This window comes from Bidens hawaiensis, unplaced genomic scaffold (assembly GCF_021521415.1).
Source record: "Bidens hawaiensis isolate Kalapana, Puna unplaced genomic scaffold, B.hawaiensis_p1.1 tig00035977_1, whole genome shotgun sequence".
NCBI lineage: Eukaryota > Viridiplantae > Streptophyta > Magnoliopsida > Asterales > Asteraceae > Bidens > Bidens hawaiensis.
Genome location: NW_027496276.1, coordinates 142,625 through 161,932, shown reverse-complemented (window position 1 = coordinate 161,932; position 19,308 = coordinate 142,625). Strand labels below are relative to the sequence as shown.

The following is a 19,308-nucleotide window of genomic DNA, read 5'->3' as shown; positions in this document are numbered from 1 at the left end:
CTTAGCCCAATTAATATAGTCCATCACTTCATTGAGGTTATATTCGAATTTAAATTGTTTTGTAGTCTCCCAATCCTCGAAAACCTCTCTCTTTAGCCCAAATGCCCAATCATTTAATTTCATTACAGCCCATATACTAATTTATAAATAAACATCATGAGGAGTGAAGACCACTTGAATGTCCATTTTAAAGTATAAACCATGTGAATTAATTTGCAGCCCACTAATATTTCCATTCACCAATTTTGTTATTTTGTAATGTACGATTATTTTACATCAAAAGTAAACTCATGCTATGACCTTTTTATCTGAAATTCAGGCTGTCTTCAAGGATTTAAATAACTTGGTCGAAAAAACATATACAAATAGATAAACAACTCATTTCTGTTAAGTGGAATTCCCTCGTAACTTTATGAAAGAATATTTAATGTAAAAATAGCGTGCGGAAAATCTGTCACTAGGAAGTCTTGGTCTATGGAGTAAAAAAAACTCAAAATTGACCAACAATATTAATAACATTACGTCTATAGTGGACAGGCAGGATGTTGAGGCCGGCCTGCATTAGGTTGTTCCAATTTAATATTATTGTTATCAAACACATATTCTTGATAATTAAACTAAGCTAAGCTCTTCACTTTCCTATTGCAATAGATACAATGATGCATGTTCTTGCTTATATGCTGCTATACCCATTAGTTATGAGTGATGGTGTTCTTACTTTGGGCCTTAAAGAAGATGCCAACATAAGTTCTTGCATTGAGAAGGAGAGGCAAGCTCTACTTGACATTAAAGCCAACCTAACTGACCCAAAGGGATATCTAGATGATTGGGGGAGCGGAGAAGAAAAAACGGATTGTTGCAAATGGTCAGGTGTCACTTGTGACAGCCTCACCGGTCATGTAATCAAACTTTTAATTTCTTTGGAAGGTACGGGTAAAATTAGTCCGTCATTACAAGTGTTAAATCAACTACAATATCTTGATATGAGTTTTACTGATTTTCAATTCAATCCTTTACCCATCTTTTTGGGTTCCTTGTCCAACTTACAAGAATTGCGTATTTCCGGTGCTAATCTCAGTGGACCTATTCCTCGTCAGCTTGCCAATCTCTCCAACTTGCTTGAACTTGATCTTAGTGACAATTTTTTATGGGGGGGCATTTCTTTTACCTCTGGAGATTTGACATCTCTTATCCGCTTAGACCTCTCAAAAAATAAGCTCGGAGGTGCCATTCCAAAATCCTTTGGGAACTCCTCATCTTTAGCTCACTTGGATTTGTCACAAAACCTTTTTAATGAGTCATTGCCCAACTTTGTTGGCTGTTCTTCCTTGATTACCTTGTACCTTGCTAACAATTCTTTGAGTGGAAGCGTGCCTGACTTCGCAGGATGTACATCCTTGTCGATATTAGATTTTTCTAGTAATTTTTTAAGCGGGGACATGTCCAACAGTGTGGGTCAGCTTTCAAATCTAGACTTTCTTTATGTTAATCACAATTATTTGAATGGAAGCATTCCTAACTTCATAGGGTGTCACTCCCTTTCATATTTAGACATGTCTAGTAATCAGTTTTTTGGTAATGTGCCAAACAGTTTGGGTCAGGTTTCAAAGCTTACACATCTTGATTTTTCATACAACTCCCTTGAAGGTGTTATCTCGGATGTTCATTTTCTCAATCTCACCAAACTAGATTATTTGGACTTGTCTTTCAATTCTTTAGCTTTAAGCTTACACGGGAGAATCCCTTTCCAATTATCGACAATAAAATTGCAATCCTGCAAGCTGGGACCTGGATTCCCATTGTGGATTAAAACTCAAGAGAATTTCGAGTACATTGATATTTCGAATGCTAGTATATCAGATACTATCCCTGACTGGTTTTGGGACCTACCTGTTTATTTGAAGTTTCTTAACATCTCTTCAAATGGAATAAAAGGTATGATACCAAATATCACGTCTTCTTTTAATGATTATCCGGGAATGGACTTGAGTAATAATCATCTTGAAGGAAGGGTACCATCATTGCCTTCTAGTCTGGCTGCAATAAACCTCTCTGGAAATAAGTTCTCAGAAACACTTTCTTTCTTGTGTAACTTTGATACCGGTTTAACTTATCTTGACCTCTCCAACAACTTGTTTTCAGGGCACATGCCTGATTGTTTGATGAAATTCCAAGAAAATCTAGTCATTCTTAGTTTATCGAATAACAATTTGTCCGGGGAAATTCCCCCTTATTTGGGAATCTTGTCTAACCTGGAGGCTTTGGATTTGCGAAAAAATGCATTTGTGGGTGAAGTGCCAATGTCCTTGAGAAACTGCACAAGACTAAGGTTTGTGGATCTTGGGGAAAACAAGTTATCTGGTGTCATACCAAAATGGATAGGTGAAGAATTTTCAGAGTTATATGTTCTTGATTTAGGATCCAATAGATTCTATGGGAGGTTACCGTCCCAGTTATGTTGGCTGCATAACCTTCATGTCTTTGACCTGTCTAATAATGGATTGTCAGGTAGTATTCCTAGATGCTTTGATAACTTCACGGCTATGGCTAGAAGAAGTTTTGTGGATGATATGATCACTAGCCATACTTATTCATCTACTGTATCAGCTCCATGTCGAATGTATTCTGGAGCTTCATGTTCTCCGCCTAGTAAAGAGGCACAATTTTTAGACAGTGCATGGGTTACATGGAAAGGAACAAAACGTTCATTTGGAAAAACTGGTTTGCAGCTACTCAAGAGCATCGATCTTTCAAGAAACAACTTATCTGGAAAACTTCCATATGAGATCACTAATCTTTTTGAATTGGTTTCGTTAAATCTTTCCGTCAACAAACTGCATGGGGAAGTCCCGAAAGATATGGGTCGGTTGAAGTCTCTTGAATCTCTTGACTTGTCAAGTAATGAGTTCTCTGGACATATTCCCTTGAGTTTGGCACAAATACATTCTCTAAGTTACCTTGATTTCTCATATAATAACTTGTCAGGAAGAATACCAACGGGGACTCAACTTCAAAGCTTTGATAATACCTCCTACATTGGTAACCCTCAACTTTGTGGACTTCCACTTACCCAAATGTGTGGGGTTCCACCTGTTGTTGAAAAGAAGGATGTTGAAGAAGACGACTCTTGGAAATCATATTACACAGGTATTGGTGCTGGATTTGCGGTTGGATTTTTGGGAATTTGTGGGGCTTTGGTTTTAAATGATCGCTGTAGATATTTCTTCTTCGCATCATTGAGTTACATGATGGATTGGATACATGTCATCGTGGTTGTGCATTTTGGCAAGCTTAAAAGATACTTTAGAAGGTGAGCAATGTGTAACTATGTATAAAATGTATGAATTGCAAGTTGTTTAGAGTGTGGAAATAAAAGTGTGATGGCAAATTGTGAGTTAATTATTTCATATATTAACCTCTAGTAGGCTGTAACCCTTTCAAAGCCATCGAACCGAGTGGCACGAACATCAAATGAATATGTAATGCTGAATGAGGATTGTACCTTGCCAATGTGTAACCCATTCCCCTACTAACCCTTCCAGCATCCATATCTTGTCCAAACTCACACACACCAAGGCATTATACCTTGTAGCCCCCCACCCTTTGATAACTGAGATAGTATTGATCGATTTACACACTTGTATTCCACCTAGAATTGAATTATCACGAACACAAATGATCCACACGAAATGAATATCGAATCTATTAGTACCCTCGACACCTATGTATTCTTGCTATAGACCTTATAAACATCGGATAATGAACACCCTATGTTAAAAAAAGATTCCCAACCACTCCATAAACACAAATCTAGCAATGTTGTGGTTACCGAAATAATGTTTCTCTTGATTCATACTAATAAATTAGCCTAGATTTATATCGACGAAATCACTTTTTTTAACAGCAAACGTTACACCTATTTTACACCAGTAATCCTAAGTTACCGGTGTGTAAGACCTCCAATTTAAGAGGCAAGTGTCTTAGTTTTGCAAATATGGATATTATTAGATCTTTATATATTTATATATAGTAAAACAATATAATCATAATTCTTTTACAAACTTATTTAAAATTATTATATTCATATATAGAATAAAAAAATTCATAAATATATATAACATCATAATGGAATCATAAAAATCTCATAATGTCAATGAAAAACAAATGTTGGATTAATCATTAAAGTTTTAATCACACATTCATCCAAAGAAAAAAAAGACTAATTTAAATTAGATTAATTTATCGATCGACAAGAAATGATACGGTATCGCTTCATGACTCATCATTGGTAAATAAGTATTTGTACCCTTGGGATTTAGTAACTTAAGCTAAAGTTAATACAATATAGACGATGTTTTTTGTTGCTTTAAAAAACCACAGAAAGAAAATTGCCCATCCAATTAATGACATACAAAATTAAATGACATCTTTTATTTGAATCTTTTGACCGGACCGGTTGACTGGGCCGTGATCTGGAAGCGGAGACGCGGAGTCATGACCAGGTCCAAACAATATTACATAATTCATTTTATTTTCGTTTCTGTTTTTATTTCCTTACTTATTTAATTTATTCTATTTCTATTTCTTTCATAGAATATATTTTAATTTATTTATTTTTTATATAATTTAATTTATCTGTATTTTTACGCCCTGCTTGCGGTGCGCACATATAATGTATATATGTGTGAACCCTTGGGTTGGCAAAAGTAAAATTGCACTAATTTTGACGTTATTTTACTAATCACGTGAAAATAACGTTAAAAGTGGCGGAAGGTTAATCAGGCATCATGTGGTGGCGTTGATAGCCGAAAGACAATGGCACATGCACCAATCAGCCGGTGTCCCGATGATTGAGTGTTATGTGTCTTATGTCCAAGGCTTGATTCAAAACTACTATCGAGCCGGGGGTCTCACCGGAAGCAGCCTCTCTATCCCTATGGGATAGAGGTAAGGCTGTCTACATCTTACCCTCCTCAGACCCTACCATAGCATTGCTATTGGTGGGATATACTGAGTACGATGATGATGATGATGATGATGATGAATTTATCTGTATTTTACTTATTAGTTATGTATATTTGAAAACTTAGATATTTATTAACTCAGTTATTAAAAGTTTTAAACAATTATTAAATCACCAATATATACTTTCTATCGTTTATTTATATATTGACAAAATCACTCTTATTATTATTATTATTATTATTATTATTATTGTTGTTGTTGTTGTATTTATTTTTATGATGTTACAGGCCGGTGTGGAAAATATCGTTTGAATTAGTTTTATTCAAAAGTAGGTGTGAAATTCAAATCATTAATTATGGGTAGTTTTGAACGTTTGGTCTTGAAATAAAGAAGAAAATAGTGGGTTGTTTCTTATATATATAGAAAATGTAGCAAAACCAACTATTATTGTTTTTTTTTTTTTTTTTTTTTTGATCCAAAATTTTATTTATTTCTACTGATGAAACATAGATATTACATCAATATAGCAGGTAGGCGGGCAACAAGCTGCGCCGCCACCCCTTTCTGAATTGCAAACCCTAACCTGCTAAAGACATACCCCTGCCCCTTTGGAGTCGACACATTGCTATGCACAACCTGTTGGACCCTGGTTAGAAAACGGATAGCTTCCGGTGCCAAGGAGCCAAATGTATCAAAAGCCAGAGGGACAAAAACATGTTGGTTCTCTTCGCAGGCTTTAGCATGTTTCTCCACCTTCTTCGTTTCAGCCCTTTTTATTGCTTGCCCAGCTACAAACCCATTATCCCTCAAACCAGCTAAGGGAGATACCCCTGTGAGGTCAACACAAGCGTGTTTTCCCCCGGCCCAACCAAAGACGAGCAAATCTGCCGGTCGTAGAGTGGATCTCCCTTCCGTGGGGTCTGTAAGGAAGTTTACGGGGGCTTCCTTTTTAGCTGATATCCCAGCTCGCCTTAAGATGTCCCAAAGAACGTCCCGCACCCAATCATGTCGGTATTTGAACCCAGGCATCTCCTTGCAATGAACCGCATGCTCTCCGAATTTATCCAGGCAGGCCTTACGGCAGATCGGACATGTTTCGTCTTCGGGGTACATTGGGACCATCAAACGGTACTTAAGAATGGCCCTATACTCAACCGCAGACATGCTTTGGCCCAAGCCATCAATCGGGATAACGGTCAGAAAATCTTGGGCATGAGGACCTTGTAAGCATTCAAAAACCGCCTTCTGTCGGGGGGACAATCCAAAAACTTCTCCCAGGCTCTGAGCGATTTTTCCAAAAAGGGCATTCGCCAAAGTTTTTTGAGGCTTTGGTGGGGCGGTGTCCATATTAGAGAAACCGCCAATGTCAAAGTCTGGGAGAGCGCCATTTAGGCGTTCCAGGGCCTGCACGTAGTCTGGGTCCAGGTCGACAACTCCGCTATTCCTTAAGATGTGATTCTGTAGCTTCCAAGACTGAGCCCTCGACGCTACAAAAGCGTAAACCCCGACATCATGAGCCGAAAGAAGGCCTAAACCCCCTAAGCGCATCGGTAAAGATGCAAGTCGCCACTGAAGATCACCAAAGAACGGGCCTCCACATACAACTATGTCTTCGATGGCTTCTCGTAGCCCCTTATCAAAACAGGATACCGCATCATCCATCATATGGGGGTGGCATGTTCGTAACCCAAAAAGCAACTTAGCAACCCCCATGCAAGACCTAAGCAGGAGGAGTTCGCTCTGGGGATCCCTAGCAACAAACACTTTTTTTATCACAAGAAAGTGTACATCCAGCAGAGCTTCACTCTTGTTCTTTCTATTTTCCTTTTGGGTGCTTAAGGGGGGTATTGTGAGTTGGTAACCCTAAGGCTTATTTTTGTAAGGACTCAACTTCAAAGCTTCGATAATACCTCCTACATTGGTAACCCTCAACTCTGTGGACCTCCAATTACACAAATGTGTGGAGTTCCACCTGTTGCTGAAAAGAAGGAAGTTGAAGAAGATGATGATTTTTGGAAATCATATTACACAGGTATGGGTGCAGGGTTTGCGGTTGGATTTTTGGGAATTTGTGGTGCTTTAGTTTTAAGCCGTCGATGCTGATATTTCTTTTTTGCTTCGTTGAGTCGAATGAAGGATTGGATATATGTAATTGTGGTTGTGCGTTTTGGTAAACTAGAAAGAAAGTTTAGAAGGTGAGGCTTGTGCAATTACTTTCTATTTGTTATGTGGAACAAGTATGAATTGATGAAAACCATGGTTTACTTGGTAAGTTAGTTATTATTATTATAGAAAGTATTTTCCTCTTTATGGTTATTATTCTAGATCCCATTTTCATGCCTTAATTCATGGCTAGATTATTGGTTTTCTTTTCTTGTTTTCTAGTTTATAAGCATGTATATGGACCCTTGAATGAAATAACAAAACTACAATATATTCAATTTCCGTTTATATGGTATCAGAGCAGGTAATATACTGCTCTACCATCAAACCCTAACACACCGACCACCGAGAATAATGGCCGGAAAAGATGACTCAACGACAGCCAAAACTCAAAACCAAACCCAAAATACCGATCACTCCTCTCCGTATTACCTCCATCCCTCCGATTACCCAAGACAAATGCAGGTAAACGAGCCCCTCAATGACAATAATTACCTGGATTGGTCTCAAGAGATGGAGAACTTTCTATTTGCCAAGAACAAAATAAGCTTCGTTGACGGTTCGTTAATAAAACCGGAGGCGGCCGACCCAAACTACAATACATGGCTTTGGTGTGACGCGATGATAAAGGGGTGGCTCACCACAGCCATGGAAAAGGAGATCCGAACAAGCGTGAAATATGCAACTACCAGTGAAGAGATGTGGAATGACTTGCGGGAGCGGTTTGGAAAGGTAAGCGCACCGAGAGCATACGAGTTGAAACAGCTTCTCAGCCTAACAAAACAAGACGGAACCTCCGTTTTAGCTTATTATACACGGCTGAAGGCCATCTGGGACGAGATCCGCTCGGTTTTCCCCGCGCCTAGATGCTCTTGTGGAGAATGCAAATGTGATGTTAGTAAGACGGTTTGTGACTTGAGAGACAAAGAAAGGTTATATGAATTCCTTCTTGGGCTCGATAGTGATTACTCCACCATTAGAACCCAACTGCTCGTCATGAAGCCAACCCCGACACTCGGAGAGGCTTACCGTCTCGTCTCCGAGGACGAGCAGCAAAAGGCAGTTACCGGAGGAAGAAAGATAAGCCCCGATAACACAGTAGCTTTCCAAACACATGTTAAACGAGATGGGCCCGGCAATTCCAACAAGTGGCAGTCAAGAAATGCTAGAGGAGGGAAGAATGATAAGGAGGGCCACTGTGATTTATGTAACAAAGATGGGCACAAACGCGAAGGTTGCTTCAAACTTGTAGGTTACCCGGAATGGTGGCCCGGGAAAGGAAAAACCGAGAAGCCAAGCCCGAAAGCAGCCTATGTCGAAGAGAGCCCTCTCCCGGGGCTAAGCAACGAGCAATACCAACAATTTTTAAACATGTTTGGGAAGAAAGAAGTGATCGAAACCCCCTTGACAGAAAACTTTGCAGGTAACGTTAGACACGAAGGTAAGTGGCTCGTTGATTCGGGTGCTTCGGTGCACATAACGCACAGGCAAGAATGGATTGAAAACAAAGTGAAAATTTTGAATGAAATGCCAGTCTCAATTCCTAACGGTTCACTCGTTCCCGTAGAAGGAAGAGGGACTTGCACTTTACCAAATGGTCTAAAAATAGATAATGTTTTGCACGTTCCAAAATTCACGTGTAATCTATTATCGGTTAGCCGGTTGTCACAAGATCTACAATGTGCAGTAACTTTTTTCCCAACCTTTTGTGTGATGCAGGATTTAGCAACGAGGAGGTTGATTGGAGCGGGTGAATGCACGAATGGTCTTTACGAGGTGGACATGGTGGGTAGTGAAAGGAAGGCGCTAATGGTAACTATGGATACTTGGCATAGGCGTTTGGGGCACGCTTCACATGAGGAGCTTTCTCGTTTTGATTTTATTGAATTTCCTTCAAAAACTCGTATGTTGTTTTGTGATTCTTGTGTTAAAGCAAAACATAAAAGATTGCCGTTTCCTATTAGTTCTATTAAAACGAAAGATTGCTTTGAGCTTTTGCATTGTGACATATGGGGAAAGTATAGAACGCCTTCACTCACTCAAGCAAGATACTTTCTCACCATTGTTGACGATTATAGCAGGGGCGCTTGGGTATTTTTATTGAAACATAAAAGTGAAGCGAGCGATTGTATTGTTTACTTTCACCAATATATCAAAACCCAATTTTCAAGGTTGGTCAAACGTATTCGGTGTGACAATGGAGGAGAATTTACCTCTAACCGCATGACCAAGTTTTATGCCGAAAATGGTATCATTCTTGAAACCACATGTCCACACACGCCTCAACAAAACGGCGTTGTGGAAAGAAAGCATCGTCATCTTCTTGAAACAACATGTTCTATTAGGTTCGAGGCTAACCTACCAAAGAGATTTTGGGGGAGTGCGTGTTAACCGCTGCACACATCATCAATCGTCTTCCTTCCAAAGTCATAAATAACAAAACGCCATATGAAATAATCCACAATGAAAAGCCGAATTTTAATCTTTTAAGGGTGTTTGGGTGTCTCGCCTACTATAGAAATACCGACACAAGTGGTGACAAGCTCGAAGAAAGGGGGAAGCCGGGGGTATTTCTCGGTTACCCTGTCGGAACAAAAGGCTACAAAATATTTGATGTTCAAAAGGGTAAGATCATTATTTCGAGAGATGTCAAGTTCATTGAGGACATTTTTCCTTACAAAGGTGGCCAACACAACCGTGTGTCAAAAGACGATGGTGTTTTCGGGTTCCCACCTTGGTACTATGGAGACCATAATGAAGAATGCAATGTTAATCAAACACCAACTACCACTGCAGAAAATGAAAATGAGACCAATGATGAGATGCTAGTGGCTGAACAAAATGTGGTTGAGGATGACATGGATCCAACCGGGCCCGTGAGTTCCAAACCAGAAAATGGTGAGGCCCAACAACCCAACGACATGGAAACCGAGGCTCAACAATCAAACGAGGCAGAACCTCCTCAACGACAACCGAGAGAAAGAAGGGAACGTGCTCGATCGAAACGACTAGATGGGTATGATGTCTCACTACCACCGTCCCTCGACCATGCCGCATCCGCTTCCGATCAACGCTCCTCCACGGTACATTCCATGTCTAACTATGTTTGCTATACTAATTTCTCACGTTCTCACAAAGCTTTCTTGTCGGCCATCGATAAAACCGATGAGCCAAGAACCTTTAAACAAGCTGCGCATAATGAAAACTGGAGAGTAGCTATGAAACGAGAAATAGAGGCACTCGAAATGAACGGAACATGGACCCTTGAAGACTTACCAAAAGATAAGAGGGCCATCGATTCCAAATGGGTTTACAAGATTAAGTACAAGACCAATGGAGACATTGAACGGTACAAAGCTCGCTTGGTCGCTAAAGGTTTCACACAAATAGAAGGGATCGATTTTCATGACACGTTCGCTCCGGTTGCCAAGTTGGTCACCGTTCGAACCATTTTGGCAGTTGCAGTCAAACGAAACTGGATGGCTCATCAATTAGACGTGAACAATGCATTCTTGCATGGTGATTTGAATGAAGAGGTGTACATGAAGATACCTCAAGGTTTTGATAAAGGAAAGGAAAACAAAGTGTGTCGGTTAAGAAAGTCTCTTTATGGGCTCAAACAAGCCTCGAGAAATTGGTATCATAAGTTTACCACAGGACTTGTCGAAGCCGATTTTAGACAGTCAAAAGCCGACCATTCATTGTTTATTTTCAGGAGGAAGGAGATATATGTTGCAGTCTTAATTTACGTTGATGACATGATTTTGGTCGGCAACAATGCTACAAGAATGAGCGAGATAAAATCGTTTCTGAATGAACGTTTTAGCATAAAAGATCGTGGAAATCTTAAGTATTTTTTTGGGGATAGAGGTTGCTCGAACGGAAGAAGGTATGGTACTTAGTCAAAGAAAGTACACTCTCGACATTATTGAAGATGCCGGTATGCTTGGATGTCGACCAAGTCCGATACCTATGGAGCAAAGTCTAAAGTTGGAAGTAGGAAAGGAGGAAGATCGGGTTGATCCGAGTCATTATCGGCGGCTTGTCGGGTGGTTGCTCTATCTCCAGGCCACCCGTCCCGACATTGCCTATTCGGTTAGTACTCTAAGTCAATTTGTGGCGGATCCTCAAACAAGTCATCTCGAAGCCGCTACAAGGGTCATAAGATATTTGAAGGCAACCGCGGGCCAAGGCATCCTATTGCCGAAGACAGGGGGAAACAATCTCGTGGCTTATACCGATTCCGACTGGTTGGGTTGTCCCTTCACTAGAAGGTCAAGAACCGGGTACCTTCTCCTCCTCGGGGGTGGTCCTATATCTTGGAAGTCAAAGAAACAGTCGGTCGTATCTCGATCCTCGGCTGAAGTCGAACTTAGAGCCATGGCCACCACCGTTAGTGAAATACTTTGGATGCGATGGCTGCTTAAGGATCTTGACACTGCCCAACCAGCTCCAACTACTGTTTTTTGCGATAATATTGCTGTTAAACACATCGCGAATAACCCGGTCTTCCACGAGCGTACTAAACATGTCGAAATGGATTGCTATTTCGTTCGCGAACGAGTCGAGTCGAAGGAAGTTGAACCGGTCTACATCAACACCAAACATCAAGTAGCAGACTTGTTCACCAAGGCCCTCGGATCGAAACAGTTGGAGGCTCTACTCAGCAAGTTAGGCGTTCGGGATCTTCACGCTCCAACTTGAGGGGGAATATTATTATAGAAAGTATTTTCCTCTTTATGGTTATTATTCTAGATCCCGTTTTCATGCCTTAATTCATGGCTAGATTATTGGTTTCCTTTTCTTGTTTTCTAGTTTATAAGCATGTATATGGACCCTTGAATGAAATAACAAAACTACAATATATTCAATTTCCGTTTATAGTTATTGCATATATAGATCTCCTGCGACCCTGTCAAAGCCATCTACCTCTTGTTCACCATTGTCCATTGTTAAGACGAAACACTGTTTTAATTTAATTGAATGTACTGTTTTAATTTGAGAGTTTTCATTTAGTTTAGAATGTGCTTTAGTTTGGATTAACATATACAAGTAAAATTTCATGCATAAAAAGTGTAGATTGAAATCATACTCATTCTTGTGAGTTGTGAGTAGTATTTATGACATTCATTTTCCAGTTCATTCATCACCCAAAGTCAACTCCTTATCAAGTTCCAACATTTGAACCAAAACGTAATGCATCACGATTGTCTCGGCGTCTAGCAATGCAACCACTTCACTCTGATTTGTATATTCACAGTTAAGTGAGTTAAATGTGTCGTGCTCACAGATTGAACTGCCCCGAACCAACAAATTTATGAAGAACTCGAACACAAAATGATTTAAAAATAATGTAAGATACAGTAGACCTAACACGACACAAGTTTTCGCTAGTTGACACGAACACAACTAGTTTAACATGAAATTCTGAATTTTTTTTAGCATATTAAAACTTTAAAACTATAAATTTAAAACAAAAATTACAAAGACACATAAAATTCTTCGGTTTGTTTGCACGCCTAGGATCATTCAGGTAACCAATACAAAGTTGGCTCCACTTATAACTAGTCGAAAGGCAGGACTGACAAACATGTCAGGCCAGGCGGGTTCGAGTCACGGGTCAGAACGAGTTAGGGTTGAAATGGACTGATAAAAAAAGGGTAATTTGGTTTGGGTCAAAGAGGGTCGAGTTAAAACAGGTTTCGGGTTAAATTAATTGGGGTTGGGTTGGAACGGGTTTATGGTCAAAACAAATGGGTTTAAAAAATTGTTTTGTTTGAAATTGTTATACATTTCACCGTTGCCTATAGTTTCATAGTTTTCGGCCCTAGCTACGCGGACAGCGTAGGTTACACGTGCTTAAGTGCTTGCTACATGCATTCCAGTGCCGCCCATGCGTGCAGAGTTGGTTACGCATACGAAGGCTAACAAACGTGAGTCCAGCGCCACGAGTAATCCATGTTGGTTACGCGTGCTTAATGTTGGTTATGTGCACGAAATTGGTTCCATTTGTTTAATATTGGTTGCACATTCAGACGCCAGGTATGCGTGTGGCGTTGGTCACCCGTGTTTAAATGCCGGTTACCCGGGCAGAGCATCATGTGTATCAGACCGGGAAACGCGCATGTGGCGCCACGTAATGCACGTAACCGGCCTTGGTACGCGCTTAACTAAGCACCTGGCATGTGACAAGCTCTGTACGAGTAACCAGCGCCGATGACACTTGACGTCGCTGCGCGTGTTTAATGCCAGTTATGCACATTTTGATGACGGTTACGGGTGTTCAGGCGTTGGTTACGCGTGACAATTGCTATGCGTGTTTAATGCCGTATACGCACATTCCAATACCAATTACGCATCCAATCGGCAATATCCTCACACCATGAAAAACAAAGAAACGAAACACAAAACCAAAATTTACAAAAAAATAATATCAAATTTCAGTTGTAACTTTCAATCGATAACCTTTTTGCAATATTTTTAAAATGGGGACTTTTTGCATTTGATGGTGGTTTCAGTTTGCGGGTAAAATTAAGGTTACATTTTTTGGTTAATGGTTATTCCGTAAATGCCATTTAAAGAAGTGTCTAACGCGGCGACACATGCCAGAATGTTAGCCAAGATTCGTAAACTCCATTCACGAAAGTGGGTTACTCTAGTGTTGTTTTAACTGGCTGAAGAACACGGATCGAATCCCCAATAGGTTTGACCTGCGATTCCACAGGATACGGGTCGAGTATTAACAATTCGGTGATACGAGTTCAATCCTGCAAGTCCGATGACGAAAACCTGCAAAACAACCACCGTGAGTTCGTTACGGGAAGGAACCGGGGGGGGGGGGGGTCTTCCCGTAACCACCATCCGGCGTGAGAATAAGTACCGTTCTTAAGGTAAGAAAAGTAATAAGTAATTCGAGTGATAAGTGGGGAGTGAATGAATAACTTATGATGACGAAGGAAGTATTTATAGCCGAAGGGTAAGAGAATAATATTGGTACAAATGTCCCTTTCTAGATGATGTATTTGTAACAACCTGGACACGTGTCCGTATGTGATAGGACGAGCTAGGTGGCCATGTGCACGGTTATAACAACCTGACCAGCTGTCATTTTTTAATTTGCTGTTACATCACGTGCTTTTCAAAGAAAGATCTTCGCGTAAATCTTCTAGAAAGAAGTTAGTTACAGCTGATTCTCTGACGTCACCCTCTAGTCATCTTTGCGCATGAAGGGAATTCCTTGCGTATGATTTCTAAGGACGTCCTGATCAACCTGCAGATAATCTCTGGAGTTTATTCTTACTCTTTCTCTGACTTGAGTTATGCGGGTGATAAGATTGTTCCGCAGGTGACTTTTGGGGAAGTCCTGGACGACCCACAGGTGATATTTTATGGGTATTTGGGTCTTTTCACTACCCTATCTCTATACCAACTATAGTAAGTTTTAACAGAGAACTGCAAACGTCATTCATGGATCCATAAATTTCCATCTTAGAAAAAAAAAACTAAATACACACAATCACTTTTAAAAATTTCAGTGTATTAATTTTTCAAATGATATTCTCAGTCGAGTCTCTGACACTCTTTTAGTTGAAATATCTTTACTATATATCAACCATACAGTTTTAAAAACACAACCCATACACTTTCCAAGATGTATTATTTCGTTTACATCCATTCACTTTTGAATAGGCCGGTATTTTCTAATATTATTTTCTGTAACAATTTGTTAAAAAGTTTAATATAATCCCCTTCGTCACATCACCAACCCCACAACCCCACCTGCCGTCCATTGTTGGTCCACTCACGAATATAACTATCAACCAACTTATTATATCTTATCATTTAATATTTCCACATCAAGCTTTTAATATATTTGAAAATCATTGAACGAAATTTTCTTTTTTCAATCCATTATATCGTTATATTTATTGTTGCATCACATTCATGAAAAATATTTTTTTCCCGTAATTTCATAATATGCTTGGGATCATTAGAATTGCATCAATATTGTAAAAATATAGCATCTTCTCCATTCTCTCTTATTGCTCGGGTTATATTTGAGATCAAATTCTTTCAAGATCATGAAGTCTTTCATGATTACGACATAATTATATTAAACGTCAACGTCAATCTTAATGTAAGTAATTTATATGCATTTTTTTAAAATATATTTTTTTGGTCGAAAACACTTCTTTATCATGTTCAGGCGTCAAATTTCCTTTCATTTTTAAAGACAATTGTCTTATACGTGTCCAGTGTTCTTACTAGTTTATAATTCTTAGTTTTATGATCTTGATGTTTTATATAATATGATTTGGCCATTTGGGTGTTTACAAAAATGATGTGTTTATTTTGTGTTCATGTAAGTTTTATTTTTGATTAATGGCTGATTAGATCAGTGTACTATATATTTTTACTTGCATTTTTAACTTTTTTTAGTATATATTTAATCAGCAAAGTAACTAGTTTAAGATCCTTGCAAGGCAATGTCTTTGTATTTAAGATCTTCCAGAAGCTTTAATGGATTCAATAATTTAGGACTCTCTATATAAATTTTACTCTCTAATCTTTATATAGACATTTATTGCTATAAAGACTTGGCAGGCATATGTCCTCAACTCAATTTGTGGATGGCATTCGTTTCATTATTTTCATCTATCTTACATTAATGAATATACAAAACCACTGCCTGTCCTACTATTTTCATGTAGTTCCAAAAATGAAACCACACAAGCCAATTTTCTTTCCATCTTCCTCTCATCTCGCTTTTCGTCTTTTTAGCCTTGTTATATTTCTAATTACAACTCCCACCTCTGCTTCCTATGGAGGAAACGAGACTGATCATTTGGCGTTGTTGTCATTTAAGTCGATGATCACCCATGATCCGCACGGAGCTCTAGCCTCATGGAACACTTCCTTTCATTATTGTGATTGGAATGGTGTTTTATGTGGGAAGAAGCACAAGCGAGTGACTCGTGTGAGACTGTATTCCCAAGGTCTAGCAGGCTATTTGTCTCCTCATGTGGGGAATCTTAGCTTCCTTCGTGCACTTGTAATATTCAACAATAGCTTTCAAGGAACCATCCCTCAGGAACTCGGTCGTTTATCTAGGATGAGCTTGCTCAACTTTGACCGTAACAAATTTGAGGGAGTTATTCCAACTAACTTGTCTGGTTGTTATAACCTTGATACGCTTGTCATTTCTGAAAACAGGTTAGGTGGAAGCATACCCAAGGAGATTGGTTTCCTCTCAAAACTTGTTTTTATTGTTATTCATAGAAATAACTTTACAGGTGGAATCCCGTCTTTCTTGGGTAATCTTACATTTGTCGAATCGTTCTCAGCCTCGAGAATCCCATGGGGTGGGAACATTCCAGACACCTTAGGCAATTGGAAACGTTTGAAAGTACTTTACTTGGGTGTATGCAACTTAAATGGAACCATACCTGATTCCATTTATAACCTTTCGCTCCTAACGGATCTCTCATTGCCTGATAATCAACTTACCGGTAGCCTTCCCTCAACCATAGGTACAACACTTCCAAATATCGTTAACCTTCAGTTAAGCGATAACAACCTCACTGGACATCTACCACTCTCCATATCTAATTGTTCAAAACTAGAACTTATTGAAATGTCTGACAATAAATTTAATGGGGAGTTGGCAGTCGACTTTGCAAAACTTATAAATTTATATCAAATAACCTTAGGTGGAAATTTTTTGGGAAGCGGTGAAGCTGATGAAATGAAGTTTCTCGATTCTTTGAAAAACTGTAGCAAGTTACAAATATTGGATATTCCTTACAACAATTTTCGAGCGGTGCTCCCCGGATCAATTGGTAATCTTTCTTATCAACTATATTATCTATCTTTTGGTGAAAATCAGTTATATGGAAACCTCCCCTCAAGTATAGGTAATCTAGTTGGTTTGACCAATTTGCATTTAGGAGGTAATCGATTCACCGGAAAAATCCCCTCTGCTATTGGTAAGCTTCAAAATCTTGGAGTTGTTACTATGTATGGAAACCAATTTGAAGGTTTGATTCCAGATGCCATAGGAAACTTATCATCCTTGAATAAACTTGCTTTAAACTCCAACAGATTGGAAGGGCGTATTCCATTAAGCCTAGGAAATTGTCAAAAACTACTAGGGTTGTTCCTTAGTGACAATAAACTCAGTGATAGAATACCTAAAGAGATTCTTCAACTTTCATCTCTGTCCATAATACTAAATCTTTCTCACAACAACCTGCTTGGTTCACTTCCAATAGAGGTTGGAGACCTTAAGATGCTAACTTATCTAGATTTATCGCATAATAATTTATCAGGCAACATTCCTGGCAGCCTTGGTGGTTGCACTAGCCTTTTGTTTTTATCACTCAAAAGAAACTCATTCCAAGGAATCATACCACCATCATTAAGTTCCATGAGAGGAGTGGCAAGACTAGATCTTTCTTATAATAATTTATCCGGCCAAATTCCTCGATTCTTGGAACATTTTTCGTTAGAATATCTGGACTTATCTTTTAATGATTTTGAGGGTGAAGTACCAGTTGCAGGAGTGTTTTCCAAAACAAATGCCTTCTCAGTTTCCGGTAATAATAGGCTTTGTGGTGGCTTAGTTGAACTCGGGTTACCAAAATGCAAGGTGATGAAGAAACACAAAAAAAGGTTTCCTTTATTAATCGTGCTAGCTGTTTTAATTGGATTCCTACTTTTCTCTGTATTATTATTTGTATACGTTTGGTCTAAGAAGAGACCCAAGGCCCGACAACCTCAATCATCGGCGAGCGAACCACTCTCGAACTTAACATATAGTCAACTTCTTGAGGCTACCAATGGGTTCGCTGAAGAAAATTTGATTGGAGAGGGGGGATTCAGCTCTGTCTATAAAGGAATCCTTCATGGTGGATATGTTGCAGTCAAAGTTGTACATCTCCAAATTCGAGGAGCCGATAGAAGCTTTCTTGCAGAGTGTGAAGTATGGCGGAGTATCCGACACCGAAATTTATTGAAGATAATAACTTCATGTTCAAGTATTGACTTTAAAGGCAATGATTTCAAAGCTTTGGTTTACGAGTTCATGCCTAATGGGAATTTACATGACTGGTTGCACTCAAGTGCAAGAAAATCTAGACTTGACATTATTGCAAGAATACATATTCTCATAGATGTAGCGTGTGCACTTGATTATCTTCATAATCATTGTGTAACTACCATTGTTCACGGTGATTTGAAGCCTAGCAACATTTTACTTGATAGTGATATGGTGGCTCATGTTGGAGACTTTGGTTTGGCCCGATTTCTTGGAAATCATGATTCAAACAAAAACAACTCTTTAGCTATTAAAGGAACCATTGGGTATGCAGCTCCAGGTAAAAATTCATGCATACACAAATGCTTGTATTTTTCTTACCTTTTTTTCTCTAATAAATGCTTACACGTTGTAGAGTATGGTCTTGGGAGTGGGATGACAAGTAGTGGGGATGTCTATAGTTTTGGAATATTATTGTTGGAGGTGATGACAGGGAAAAGGCCGACATACGACATCTTCAATGATGGTCTCAACCTCCATAAATTTGCGAGCATGGCCTTGCAAGATGACCATGTAACTGATGTTATTGATGGTGACCTTTTAAATTATCATCAAGATGATGAAAGTGATTGTGGCGTTCTAAATTGTGATCAAAAAGATGAAATTGCTATGAATAGTAAGAACCCAAACACAAAGAATATAGAGCATTGTGTGACTTCACTTTTGAAGATTGGAGTATTATGCTCACTGGATTCCCCCGCACAACGGATGAATATCAGAAATGTTGTCTACGAGTTGCAGAGTACTTTGGATACACTTTGAAACGCTTGAGGTGCCTTACTCTTTACATCCTTTTATTTGAGTATAAAGGGCAATTTACAACTAGTCTAATTAATATTTGTTTGACTTCATGTTATAGTCATGAGAAGAGACTCAAATAGTTAATGATTTCTAGTTCGTAAGTACTGAACGCTTTGTTCTTCTGTATGACAACTGGCTGAAAATTATGTCTCTAATTTGCTCAAATTGTTTGTAAAAATGAGTGTTAGAAAATGATAAAGGGCGATTGAGATACTCTACATCGACTTTAGACTATGTGCAATGGGCGCTTTGGGAGGGGAGAAAAAGCCCCATAGCGCCTGGAA

General features: G+C 39.1%; 2 protein-coding genes and 1 pseudogene across 2 annotated transcripts; all 3 read left to right on the top strand.

Annotated features, from left to right (window-relative positions):
- Positions 1–576: 576 nt before the first annotated feature.
- On the top strand, positions 577–3,440 carry LOC143588069 (receptor-like protein EIX2). Its single transcript, XM_077069180.1, has one exon. The coding sequence runs from the start codon at positions 657–659 to the stop codon at positions 3,312–3,314; it is 2,658 nt and encodes an 885-aa protein (XP_076925295.1). The 5' UTR covers positions 577–656; the 3' UTR covers positions 3,315–3,440.
- Positions 3,441–11,100: 7,660 nt separating this feature from the next.
- On the top strand, positions 11,101–11,832 carry LOC143588088 (secreted RxLR effector protein 161 pseudogene; annotated as a pseudogene).
- Positions 11,833–15,714: 3,882 nt separating this feature from the next.
- On the top strand, positions 15,715–19,068 carry LOC143588080 (receptor kinase-like protein Xa21). Its single transcript, XM_077069191.1, has 2 exons — positions 15,715–18,503; positions 18,579–19,068. The coding sequence occupies exons 1-2, from the start codon at positions 15,737–15,739 to the stop codon at positions 18,983–18,985; spliced, it is 3,174 nt and encodes a 1,057-aa protein (XP_076925306.1). The 5' UTR covers positions 15,715–15,736; the 3' UTR covers positions 18,986–19,068.
- Positions 19,069–19,308: the final 240 nt, after the last annotated feature.